Source organism: Dioscorea cayenensis, chromosome 11 (genome assembly GCF_009730915.1).
Source record: "Dioscorea cayenensis subsp. rotundata cultivar TDr96_F1 chromosome 11, TDr96_F1_v2_PseudoChromosome.rev07_lg8_w22 25.fasta, whole genome shotgun sequence".
Lineage (NCBI taxonomy): Eukaryota > Viridiplantae > Streptophyta > Magnoliopsida > Dioscoreales > Dioscoreaceae > Dioscorea > Dioscorea cayenensis.
The window spans coordinates 22,233,504-22,246,114 of NC_052481.1; the positions used below are offsets into that span (position 1 = coordinate 22,233,504).

At 36.0% G+C, this 12,611-nt stretch overlaps 2 protein-coding genes across 8 annotated transcripts; both read left to right on the forward strand.

Annotated features, from left to right (window-relative positions):
* Window positions 1–2,955: 2,955 nt before the first annotated feature.
* On the forward strand, window positions 2,956–5,790 carry LOC120272699 (cysteine-rich receptor-like protein kinase 6). Of its 5 annotated transcripts, XM_039279573.1 has the most exons (8): window positions 2,977–3,110; window positions 3,349–3,637; window positions 3,853–3,984; window positions 4,110–4,240; window positions 4,331–4,541; window positions 4,685–4,922; window positions 5,001–5,151; window positions 5,227–5,790. In XM_039279573.1, exons 2-8 carry the CDS (start codon window positions 3,397–3,399, stop codon window positions 5,560–5,562), a joined length of 1,440 nt encoding a protein of 479 aa, XP_039135507.1. In that variant the 5' UTR covers window positions 2,977–3,110; window positions 3,349–3,396; the 3' UTR covers window positions 5,563–5,790. The 5 variants fall into 5 exon arrangements, with proteins under 5 accessions (XP_039135508.1, XP_039135507.1, XP_039135504.1 ...); XM_039279570.1 differs by having other exon boundaries at window positions 3,061–3,634; XM_039279574.1 differs by lacking the exons at window positions 3,349–3,637; window positions 3,853–3,984 and having other exon boundaries at window positions 2,956–3,110.
* Window positions 5,791–7,348: 1,558 nt separating this feature from the next.
* Window positions 7,349–11,384, forward strand: LOC120272277 (pentatricopeptide repeat-containing protein At1g62914, mitochondrial-like). Of its 3 annotated transcripts, XM_039279049.1 has the most exons (5): window positions 7,349–8,106; window positions 8,173–10,073; window positions 10,710–10,831; window positions 10,924–11,034; window positions 11,126–11,384. In XM_039279049.1, the coding sequence occupies exons 1-2, from the start codon at window positions 7,845–7,847 to the stop codon at window positions 10,053–10,055; spliced, it is 2,145 nt and encodes a 714-aa protein (XP_039134983.1). In that variant the 5' UTR covers window positions 7,349–7,844; the 3' UTR covers window positions 10,056–10,073; window positions 10,710–10,831; window positions 10,924–11,034; window positions 11,126–11,384. The 3 variants fall into 3 exon arrangements, with proteins under 3 accessions (XP_039134983.1, XP_039134981.1, XP_039134982.1); XM_039279047.1 differs by having other exon boundaries at window positions 7,349–10,073; XM_039279048.1 differs by lacking the exons at window positions 10,710–10,831; window positions 10,924–11,034 and having other exon boundaries at window positions 7,349–10,073.
* Window positions 11,385–12,611: the final 1,227 nt, after the last annotated feature.

Consider the following 12,611-nt stretch of genomic DNA (forward strand, 5'->3'; position numbering starts at 1 on the left):
CCTCTCTCATATTTCGTCTTTGTTCATGTGCTTGTAAAGAATTGATTAGTTCTGGCAAAGTAATTTGACTAATATCTCTTGAATCTTCTAGAGATGAAATTTTTGCCTCAAATCGTTCGGGCAGACTTACAAACACTTTTTCCACAACTCTACTATCAGGTAGCTCTTCTCCCATCAACCTGATTTTATTCACTACTGTCGTCAACCTGTCAAAATAGGCTTGTATGGTCTCTTTTTCTTTCATACGTAGAATCTCAAAATCTCTTTTGAGATTTAGCACTTGCATTCGTCTTGTCCTATCATTACCTTGATATAATTCTTTTAGTGCATCCCAAGCTTCCTTGGCTGTTTCACAGGTCATGATTCTTGTGAAAATTAATTCTGAAACAGCTGCATGAATAAAGGATAAGGCCCTTGGAGCTTTTGCTTCTTCCTCTGCATGAGCCCTCATTTGATTGAGTGTCAGATTGTCTCCCAAAGGCTGTATGTTCCTCTCATCTTCAACTGATTGCCACAAACCAATCCCCTTCAAATAAGCTTTCATTTTGATGGCCCAAACTTGATAATTTTCACCATTGAAAACTGGAGGTGAAAGAGCGGACGTATTGGTCATAGCCATGCTAATCATTCACAGGTCCTTTAAATCTAATAGCTCGGATACCAAGTTGGATTTTAAGGAAAAGAAAGGGGTAAAAATAATGAAAAGACGTAAGGATCATTTTGCAAAAGATTGTTCATTCAAAATGACTTAAAAAAATTAATACAACTCTTCTCATTATTTATAGATAATAATAGAGACTTATCTAATAGATAAGCATATCACAACTAATATTTAAATATCAAAATATCCAAAAACTAAATATGACCCAGTCTTATTTTTTCTTCACGTGGCTTTTCTTATCTTCCACACCAGCAATCTTTTCACATCAGCAACTACAACTTTGATTATTTCCAACAAGACCCAGGACCAATACTTGATTTGAACAAAGCATACTTTCTATCACCTTTTTACCTAATTATGCCTTATTAAAATCATAGAGGTGGACAATACTTTATCCCCCTTTCTTATAGGATTTACAAGTCCATTTTCAAGCTAATAGTTACAAACTCTTGCCCAAGTCCCGACCACACTAGAGGAAGTCCCTACGGGGACTCTATCAATCATGCTCGAGACCTAGTTGAGTAATTTAAAAATTGACATCCTATAGATCAGAGTTGATGAGAGCACTAAATTTAAAAAGGTGAGTCTATCCCCCAAGAGAAAGATATTTGGTTATCTACAGAAAAAAAAAAAAAAGCTTTAAATGGATGGAGAGAATCAATTTTATCTAATCTTGATGACAAGGGTGTTGACCCGATATCAAGACTCCTAAATAAGTGCGGAGGAGTTGATCTCTAGAACACTTGAGGATCATTGCTAAACCGATCTCAAGAAGGTGCCCAAAGGCCCCAAACCTAGATGAAAAGAGACAACTTTTGCTAATATTGATAGCCAGGTCTGGAAAACACTCGAAAAGATAGTGTAGCTTGGCAACCTTGAGAAGTTCAATCCTTGGTAATAAAAGTAATGAGGTCTTGGAGAAGGAAAGAATATACTTAATTTCTCTAATCTAACAAAAGTGAAAGCCTCTTGGTGCAAGAATATCAAGGAAATCTCAATGAATTATATTGAAGGCTATTAAAAAATCAACTTGAAAGATATTGCCAAGAGATTTTGCGTTTGGAGGCTGAATATCAACACCGATGTAGCAATGATATTATTAGTAATACATCCACCATGTTCCAATATTGTTAGAAGAAAAAAAATGGGGTAACCATCAGGTCTAAGAGCCTTCTTGGCATTGAGCTTGAATGTGGCATGTGTAACCTCCTTAGGTGTAAAAAGGGCATCCAAATATGAAAGTCGCTTTGATCTTTGAAAGAGAATAATATAGCCTGATTGGCCTTGAACTTGAACTCATTTTGATACCAAACTAATTACAAAAAATGGTCCGTGAAAGACTGCTCTAATGTTCATCTTTGCCAATCCAAACCGTATTGTGGAAGATGCGAGAGATGAAGCTACAATTATAACTATTGTTTACTACTAAGGGAGAAAAAAATAATATTAAAGTTGTCCTCTGAGAGTCATGTCACACAAAAGTGGTTTTGTTTTTTTTTTGACAAAAGCTGATAAGCATTGCCTCATAATATATTAAAAAAATTGTTGTTTCTACTGTAAGTCTTTTTCTATAAGTCTTCGCCAAGGGTACAATTAAGCTTGATTTTTGGCAAGGATTCTTTTTAGTAAAAAAGACAAGTCATACATTTATCCACAAAAACGACCTTAAGTCTATGTAACATTGTTAATGAAAGGTCTACTAGTCTATCCAATGCAAATAAAATTGGGAATGATCAGTCAAGCTTCCATGCAGACTTTCATGTTTCCAATGGAGAGGGCCCAGTATGAGAAACTTTCTTGCCGGTTCACCCGGGAAATAACATATCAACATCTAGATCGGTGTGCTTGGATAGAACAAGAGTCAATCAATATTGGAGCATTGGCCACGGTCACAGCATTGTTCCAATGCTCCAGGAGCACACCACCAAGAGAAGGGAGTTCCAAATAAATACTTATCTGTTGTCATGCATGACATACAAGTATACAACCACTATTGGATTTTGACAGACGAGAAGACTAAGCCCTTGGGTCCACATGCTCGTTGGCTTGACTTCTGAGTCATGATACGTAAAAACCACGCGCGGTACGTAGCTTGCCACATTGCCATGGCTCTTCTTCTTCGCTTCAAGCTCCTCTCATTCTTTCTCTTATCCATATTCCTGGTTTCTCCCACTCTATCAGACCCTCTATACCAAATATGCGGAAAGACCGGCAACTACACAACCAATAGCACCTATGAATCCAACCTCTTAGCACTGCTCCCCTCCCTGGCCTCCAGTGGCTCCCGTCAAGGCTTTTACAGAGAAAGAGTGGGCAGGATACCTGGCAAGGTCTCCGCCTTCATCCTTTGCCGTGGTGACACTAACACCAGCACGTGCCGCAGTTGCCTCAACCTCGCAGGACAAGACATCGTCCAGCTTTGTGCCTATGCCAAGGACGCCACCATTTGGTATGACTACTGCCTCCTCCGCTACTCTAATGAGAACATCCTTACCTCTGTTGAGAACTCTAATGTATTTTATATGTGGAACGTTAATAACGTGACGGAGCCTAATAAGTTTAACAAGCTTGTCAGTGAGTTGGTTAGCATGACATCTCAGTATGCAGCGTTTAACTCAACCCGGAGATTTGCCACCGGTGAGGCTAATTTCACTGCAGCTGACCCCAAGATTTATGGGTTGGCACAGTGCACCAGAGATTTGTGTGGCGACGAGTGCTATCAATGCTTGAAAAGTATGTTCAGTGTGATGCCAAATTTTGCAGGGAAGAGAGGAGGTAGAGTTATTGGAGATAGATGTTATTTTAGGTATGAGTTGTATTCATTTTATGAAGGCAAGTCTTCCCTGCAACTCCCTTCTTCTTCTTCTTCTTCTTCTTCTTCTTCTTCTTCTTCTTCTCCTCCTCCTTTTCAGTCTAATGGTACCGAAACACCAGGGACTGCTATTCCACCATCAGTTCCCTCAGTGGCAGGAGGAGGTAAGCTACAAAACTATTGCTTTTTATTTTTTTATTTCTTCTTTTTGAAATCTAGAATAAGTCTAATGTTTGATGTTATGATATACTAATCTCCGCCTGCTTTAAATTAAAAGTGTGTAAACAAAAGATAACCTTTTAACCATTTGTAAGAGAATTGCAGTTGTTTAATTCTGCTGCATTTTGGTTCTAAAAAGAGTATTCTTTGATTGATTCAGGATCTAAGAATGTCAATGTTAAGATTCTAGTAATTGTCATTCCTCTGGGGAATGCTTTCTTGCTAATTTGCACTTTCAGCGTATGGTTCTGGAGGAGGAAGAGGAGGAGGAGTTTGGCCAGAAAAATTCCTGGTCAATTATTCATGAATCAAATGCTTTTCACTAATTTCATTATAATTCTAAGGACCAATAAAACAAGGACTAACTCTGCTTATCTATGTTTATAATCTTTTACTTTTTTTCTTTTCTTTATGTAGATTTTAGCAACCCAGAGGACATCACAAGTGTTGACTCCATACTATTTCATTTATCAACTCTTAAATCTGCAACATCAAACTTCTCTGAAGAGAATAAACTTGGACAAGGTGGCTTTGGTTCAGTTTTCAAGGTAAAGCTACACCCCTCTCTGTTATATAATTCTTTGAATACTTTGCCCCTTTCCATCCATTGAAACTTGTTATGATTTCCATTTTTATAGGGAACATTACCTGATGGAAGAGAAATAGCTGTTAAAAGGCTTTTATCAGGTTCAGGTCAAGGGCTAAAGGAGCTCAAAAATGAACTAGTGTTGGTTGCAAAGCTTGAACACAGAAACCTTGTAAGGCTTTTGGGTGTTTGCTTGGAAGCACAAGAGATGATGCTTGTCTATGAATATGTTCCTAACAGAAGCCTTGACACCATTTTGTTTGGTACATGCCTTTCACCAATAGAAACCCTGCATAATTTACCTTAAATCCTTCTTCTTCTTCTTCTTCTTCTTCTTGTTTGTATGCATTCAAGTACTCCTTTCATGGTTTCATAATTCCTTGATCATTGAGTCTGTATGTGATAGATTCTGCCAAAAGCGAGCAACTAGATTGGGGTCGACGATACAATATCATAAGTGGAATCGCTGGAGGTCTATTATACCTGCATGAAGATTCTCAAATAAAGATTATACACCGGGATCTAAAAGCAAGCAATATATTGTTGGATGAGGAGATGAATCCTAAGATTTCCGACTTTGGTTTGGCTAGGCTTTTTGGAGGTGATCAAAGTGGTGCAACCACAAGCCTTGTAGTTGGAACATTGTAAGTATAAACTTGACACCCCAGAGATCAATCAAGAAGCTCAATATAAACAATCAGGTAAATTTCAATGGCTTGCAGTGGATACATGGCACCAGAGTATGTGATGTGTGGTCAGTATTCAGCAAAGTCAGATATATTCAGTTATGGTGTTTTGGTTCTGGAAATTCTGACAGGACGAAAGAACACTAGTTTTCGTGATAGTGAACAAGCTGAAAACCTGATAAGCTATGTAAGCACTAGTGGTATGTTAATTTGGTTGCACAATCTTCATATAATCACATAATGGTTGATTGTTTTCCTACAGACATGGGAGCATTGGATCAGAGGAACAATTTCAGAGATACTAGACCCCTGTTTGGGTGATCAATGGTCAAGAAGTGAGGCTTTGAGATGTATTCAGATTGGTTTATTATGTGTACAAGAAGATCCAGCAAACAGACCCACCATGTCAATGGTGGTTCTCATACTCTACAGCTACTCTGAGTCCCTTCAATCTCCTTCAAGGCCAGCTTATTGTGCAAGATTGAGTGGTGGCATGGATTCAGATGCATTCCGGAAAGGATATAATTTGTCCACTGTTCAAGGATCCATCCCAGAGATTCCATGTGAAGATTCAGTATCAGAAATGGAACCCAGATAGATGCTGCTGCCACCTAATTCAGAACAGAGTTTCTTAGTATCAGAAATCCTGATGCTTTCCAATTGTTGTCAAGCCAGCATAACATGGATTATTTACTTGTATATTGTCTCTGTTCTTCAGAACTGTTTTGAGAGACCCATACCTTGTGCTGGTTGTTTCAATTAGTTGACATTCTTGCTTGATTACTTAAGTTAATTATTCTATGATCTATGGTCATAATTGAGACAACAACAAGATTATCTCTAAGGAAGCAAGTTACAAGTTAGGATTTATCTAGGTAACTCTTAAATTGAATTTTTTATTTTTTTGACAAATGTGACAAGCGATGTCAATGGCTTTGCGCACAGGTAGAAATTGAATATCCAACAATACATCTTCACTCAATAACACAAAGTTTGGATTGTAAACTTGCACTCATAACTGGAGATTCATTACAACCATTACGTATTTTCTTTGCGAATGCCTTTCATAGTAGGGCCACTGTCATTAAACAAAGGTTCATTGACATTTTACTACTTTTGTAATAAAAAAAATTGATATTTTATTTTTCTTTCTAATTAGGAAGTGACTAATTCATATTTCCTTTAAATCTCAAATAAATATTTGTATATTTTTTGAGAGATTTTGAAAATTTATTTTTTAAGTATGTTTAAAAATTAATTTTTTTTTACATAATGTAAGAATCTAGTTTTAATATATTATTATTATTATTATTATTATTATTATTATTAGGCAAATTCTTTCGTTCCACATTAGATTTTTACAATTTTGATGATATTGAAGCAATATAGTATATACACATATAAAAGAAAATCTAATGTTATAATTAAATAACTCCCTACAATGAAAATTATTAGTATACTTTGATTTTGAAATATTGCATAGATTTTAATTGCTTAAAGAAATATGTGAAATTTAATAAATATAATTATTTATACCATATTTAATATAAATAAAAATTTAAATATAATAAAAAAATTTAAATTTGTTCCTTAAAATATTTTAGAAGTAGGGTGCATCTACTACTTTAATAATAGGCATAGATTATTTTTTCTATTTTTTATATATAACATAGTTTGTGAAAACCAACATATGTGTTCCTCTCTCTATGTATTTTCTGTACCAACTTGGTTTTTTTACTTCAATGAAATATGATTTTTTTTTAAACAAAACTTTACATTATTTTCCTTCATTGAAATAGTGTTTATTCATTTAAAAAAATAATTTCAAGCATTTCAAAGGCATATATATTGACATTTGTCAAAATGTTAATATTATTTCCCTGAAAACATTGATTAAAAAAATCCAAAATAAATAAAGTTTTTTTTTAATAAATGATGACAATAAAGAGGTGTTAAAAGGACAAGCAGATTAAACGAAATTATTTATGAGTTAATTTCTATTTTGAACAAGTAAAGTATGATATGTATTTATTTATTTATAGTTAATAATAATAATTATTATTATTACTTATTGCGTTTCTTTTTTATTCGTCACAAATCCATTTTTTTTATTTGTAATTTTTTAACATTAAGAAACATTTATTATTTTTTTTCTAAAATTATTCTTTAATATTTTATTTTTATTTTTTTTTAAAATTAAATATGAGAGATAGTGAAAATATAAATTAAAAATAATTTAAAAATTAATTTTTTTATAAAATTTTGTAAAATAATAATAATAATAATAATAATAATATTTTTTTTTTTTTGTGAGAGTGATTAACACGAAAGATAAAAATCAACTATGGGAGTATTTTACAATGATTAATAAATAAGAACAAGAATAGGGTTTATCTCCGCCGATAAACCCCTCGCCCTAGCTCCACCAAAGCCTCTCGCCGGCGTTGACGGCATTGGAACTCTCTGCTTCTCGTCTGTTCTGCAGCTAAGTGTCTCCAATTTCCATGGTTTTTCAACTTGCAATCCTTTCCTATGTTGCATTCTTGGTGTAGATCATGCTGGAATTTTCCACAAAGGTGGGAACTTTGCGTTTGATTTTGCCTCTCTCTCTTGTCATGGGCTTTTGTTCGATCTCGAGCTCTGTTCGAATCGAAGGGTTCTCCTTTCTGAGAACCCAAGTGTCTCCAATTTCCATGGTTTTCAACTTGCAATCCTTTTCTATTTTGCTTTCATGGTGTAGAGCATGCTGGAATTCGCCACAAAGGTGGGAGCTTTGCGTTTGATTTTGCCTCTCTCTCTCTCTCTCTTTGTCATGGGCTTTTGTTCGATCTCGAGTTCTGTTCGAATCGCAGGGTTCTCCTTTCTGAGAACCCCTGCTCTATGATTTGGCTTGGATGTAGACTTGTTTCTCGAACCTTTGTTCGAAAAATCCAATCTTTGAGCCCTTACTCTTCTGCTCCTTCATCGTCGTTGCTGCTGGAAGAGCTCCATTTTGATTCACATCCAACCATTGACAACAGTAGTGGAAAAAAGTCCGGTTTTTGGGTTGCCAGGCGCCTCACTCTTTCCCCCCTTGTTGGTCACGTTGTGCACACACTGAATTGGAGTTATTTGAGGGAGATTGGGTTTTTGGGAGCAGTGGGTAAGTATGGGTTGTCCCATTCCTTGGAATCTTTTGCGATGCTTATTCGTATCTTCTTGTCTTCAGGAATGCGTAGAAAGATCCCTTTTTGCTTGCTAAAAAGTCTTGCTCAGTATTGTAGGAATGGAAATTCTGATTTGTTCTGCCTGGTACTGGAATTGGTGGGGTTGTCTGGTGGTGCTTTGAACTTGTTACAAGTTTATGGAACAATCATCCTGAGCTTTGCAGAGTCTCTGATGTTTGAAGATGCGTGTCTTGCTTATTTGGAGGCAAAACAGATTGGATTAGAACTTGATGTCCCTTTTTGTAATCGCTTGCTCAAGTATTTGGTCGATAATAATCGGGTGGATTATGCAATAGATTTGTTTCATGAGATGAAGCATTCAGGGCCAATGCCGAATGTGTACACTTACACTATAATGATAGATTTGTATGTTAATGGAAAGACACTAGACATTGACGCAGCCGAAGGGATCCTTATGGAAATGAAAGAGTTTAAAGTCAGTCCAAATGAAGTGACGTATGGCACATACATCCATGGGCTTTGTGCAGCAGGACACTCTGAATTGGCAATGGAATTTCTAAAGGACTTGTTGCGAAGAGGTTTGCCGTATAATAGCTATTGCTTCAATGCTGTCATCCGCAGTCTTTATCTTGAAGGCAAGCAGCACGAAGCATGGTCTATGTTTGAAAAAATGAAAGAGTGCAGGTGCACACCTGATGTTTATACCTACAGCATTCTGATTGATGGCCTTTGCAAGAACCGTGATTTTTGCAATGCTTTGAAGGTACAGGAAGAGATGATGAGCAAGGGGACAATGCCTACAGTAGTTAGCTACAGCTCGATCTTGCATGGTTTATGTATGCAAGGAGAAATGGAGGCGGCGGGGAAATTGTTCTGTGACATGAAGGATCGTGGCTATGAGGAAGACCAGATTGCTTTGAACATTCTTATTCATGAGTGCTGTCGCCGTGGAGATATGGAAACCGCCTGGGATCTTTGGGAGGAAATGATTCAGAATAATATTGTTCCAGATGTCTATAACTACACCAGTTTAATTTATGGTTATTGTAGGAACGGATGCTTGAAGATAGCCAGGGGATTATTTGAATACATGCGTCAGATTGGTGTCATGCCAAATGTTGTTACCTGCACTGTTATTATTGATGAACTTTGCAAAAGGAATTATGTTGTTGAGGCGTATAGGTTTTTTAGTATCATACGTAGTATGGGCATCGTTCCCAACTTGATTATGTATAACGTCATGATCAGTGGCCTATGCAAAGCGGGAGAATTGGACAGACCATTGAAAATTCTCGGAGCTATCTTAAAGAGTGGATATATTCCAGATGTTATTATATATAGTACACTTATCGATAGTTTTGCCAAAAAATCGAATTTGAAGGAAGCTTTGAAGTTATATAACAGAATGTTGGATGAAGGTGTCAAGCCCAATGTATATACATACACATGCCTTATCAGTCTGCTTTGCAACAACGACAGACTACCCGAGGCCTCAATTATGTTCAAGGAAATGATCGCAAAGGGGATCGAACCCGATAAAATTGTGTTCACTTCATTGATTAGTGGGTATTGTAGACACAAAAATATGAAGCGTGGTATTCAACTGTTCCAGGACATGTGGCAGCGTGGCTTGTCACCGGATGTTCACACATATACATGTTTAATCGATGGATATTGCAGGTCGCACTCAATGGGCAAGGCTATTGCACGGATGAAGGAAATGCATGAGCAACTAAATCCAAATGTGGTAACTTATACTGCTGTCATCACTGGGTATCGCAGGATCGGCAATTGGGATAAAGCTTATCAGATGTATGAGTCAATGTTACAACAAGGTATTAAACCAGATGCTGTGGCTTCGTCACTGGGCTTAGAATTGGCTTCATCACAGGGCTTAGAATTTCCTGCAGAGTTGAAGAGTTGAGGATACCATTTTGAGCAAGTAAGTCCTTTTGTAATTTTTGTTAGATGCAAACCAATTGCCTTATTTGGATTGACTTTTGGAAAACCCAGAGTGGTTTTTTATAAATTAAGCACTTTTGGGTTCAAAAAGTTGTTTAGACGGGCTTTTTCTGCAAAAAGCAAAAACTGTAAAAAACTGAAAAACAGTTTTTTTCAAAGGCTAGTCATGACCAATTTCTGAAAAAAGCTGTTTTTTAGTTTATTTTTACAACTTCTGCTTCTAGTCATGACCAGCTTCTGAAAAAAAAACTGATTTTTAACTTATTTTTACAGCTTCTCCTTCTACAAAAAAGCCGATCCAAACACAAAATACAAAAAAGTGCTTAACTTACTCTGGAGAAGCACTTTTTTTAAGCAACTTCTACTAAACTGAAAAAAAAGAGCACTTTTTTGAGGAGCCGATTCAAACAAATAGGGACCTTAAGCTGTTTTTTTAAATAGCCGTTGCACATTGCGGAGAATTAAACAAATCAAACTTTAATACCATGCTAGATGTATAGTAAACATATTATTTGGACTGATTCAACCCAAAAATTTAAGCTGATTGGATGGAAAAAGTAACCAAGACTATTAGTTACTCTAACAATTTCTATCTTTTACTGAGCTGTTTTCTTAGCTTTGGCCTATGACTGTGGTATACTGACACTTTCGGGATGCCGGAGAGTCTGATGGAAATTTGAAGCTAGGATTCAAGTTAAGCCATTAAAGCCATATCTTCCTGAAATTGTGGTTCCAAAGGTGGTCTGATGTTGTATTTTGATCATTTGATTATACTTTGCTAATCCAAATTTTCGTTTTTACAATTTTTTTTTGTTTTGATATATTTCCAGTGGAATACGAAATGATTTCACAAATCTGATAGTTCCACACCATGAGAACATGCTGGTAGTTGATCAAGCCAAGGATTTACATTATCTCCCTTTGCCAAAATAGATCTAATTGTAATTCTTTTGTGTTATTTTATTTTGTTTTATTTCATCATCATGCACACCATTTTATTTTCAACTTATTTGATTACTTTTGTTGGTGCAGTGTGATTGATCAACATGTAATTCTCTTCCATCTTGCATCACTGTATTACACAATTAAAAGAATGCAAGGATGGACTTTATGATGGAAATTGGTAGGGGATTGAACTTGGAACTTCTCAAAAGTGTTCATCTTTGAATCTACAACCTGGAACTTCTCAAAAGCCTTTTTGATCAATGACTTTGAGATTGATGCAATTGAGTATGTTCTAGTATCATCTTCATTTGTGCTATATTGTATTTCATGTTTGATTGTCACAGTGTCGTATTTATATATTATTATTATTATTATTATTATTATTATTATTATTATTTAAATACTTGTTATGGAGTGAATTCTAATTCTTGTGTCATATGTTCTCTTTTTATGGTCAAGTTTGTGGCTTTTATGAGATAAACCAAATTAATGGGTATGACTTAAAACTAAACTGGATAAAATAACCGTGAGAAAATACTAAAATCTAAGAAAAACCCTTTGGTTATACAACTACTGCAATTTCCTAAATTTTGTTATAAAATCTAGGAAAAATTACTGTTCATCCATCGTAATTTTTCAAACTTCTCAAAAACCCCCTCCTATTTTTACACACCCCGGACAGCCCTTTCGTTAGTGTTTAACTTTCCTATTACCCCTCACTCGCTCACTCAAATGGGTCCATGTTGTGAAATCTCATTTTTGGCCTGAAAATGGTGGGAAAGGAAAGCTCCAAATCACATCACGTTCAACTTTTTTCAAGCGTCACTTTGGCTTCGATGGATCAATCGCCTAGGGAGTTGCATTACATCTTGTTGTTCTCCCTCATTTCTCCTCATTTGAGTTGTTCGACTTCAGCTCCACGGCTTGAATACTGAGTGAGAATCTCATTCGTTAGCTATCACTTGATCATTCAGCAGAGTTTATTACGGCAGTTTCATTTGTGGTAGTCCGCGTGAAGTTTTATCATACTCAAATATATAAATCGGTTTCTCCAACGTAGAAAATGAAGTTGATTTTCATCGGATTGGTCAAGTGCACTTCATCTTCAAATGAGTCGTAGTCGATTTTTATCTGTCGAGGCAGTAGCATGTGCCATCGTCGCCTCCGCTTGAAAAACGAGTTCATTTCGCTGTAAAGTTCTTCTTGCTTATGGTTATCTATTTGTATATTTTTAAATAATGTTTAACTATTTGCTATTATCCGCTTAAATATATTACTAATATGTTTAATAATTGTCATATCCGCTTTAATACTGTCATCTCCGCTTAACATTATCTTTACATGTATAACTATTTCATATTAACGCTTAAATTCTCAAAAGTCTCGCAGAAACGGTGATCTTTTTTTCGCTTTGATCTGAATCGTTGGCAGTGGCACGTGGCGTGTGGCAAAGAGTTAGAGTATCCCCGTGCATAAGAATTAATGACTGCATTAATTCTATGCACGGTAATATAAATATCCCGAACACCCGCTCGCTGTCATCAACAATGCTCGGTCCACTCAGGCGCTTAAT

What these genes read in the sequence shown, in the direction of transcription:
- LOC120272699 (XM_039279570.1), top strand. Translation starts at nt 3,184, where the DNA reads ATGTGGAACGTTAATAACGTGACGGAGCCTAATAAGTTTAACAAGCTT. An exon ending in AGTTCCCTCAGTGGCAGGAG is followed by an intron (nt 3,635 to 3,852) that starts GAGGTAAGCTAC and finishes TGATTGATTCAG; the next exon opens with GATCTAAGAATGTCAATGTT. An exon ending in GCTTTGGTTCAGTTTTCAAG is followed by an intron (nt 4,241 to 4,330) that starts GTAAAGCTACAC and finishes CCATTTTTATAG; the next exon opens with GGAACATTACCTGATGGAAG.
- LOC120272277 (XM_039279047.1), top strand. Translation starts at nt 7,845, where the DNA reads ATGATTTGGCTTGGATGTAGACTTGTTTCTCGAACCTTTGTTCGAAAA.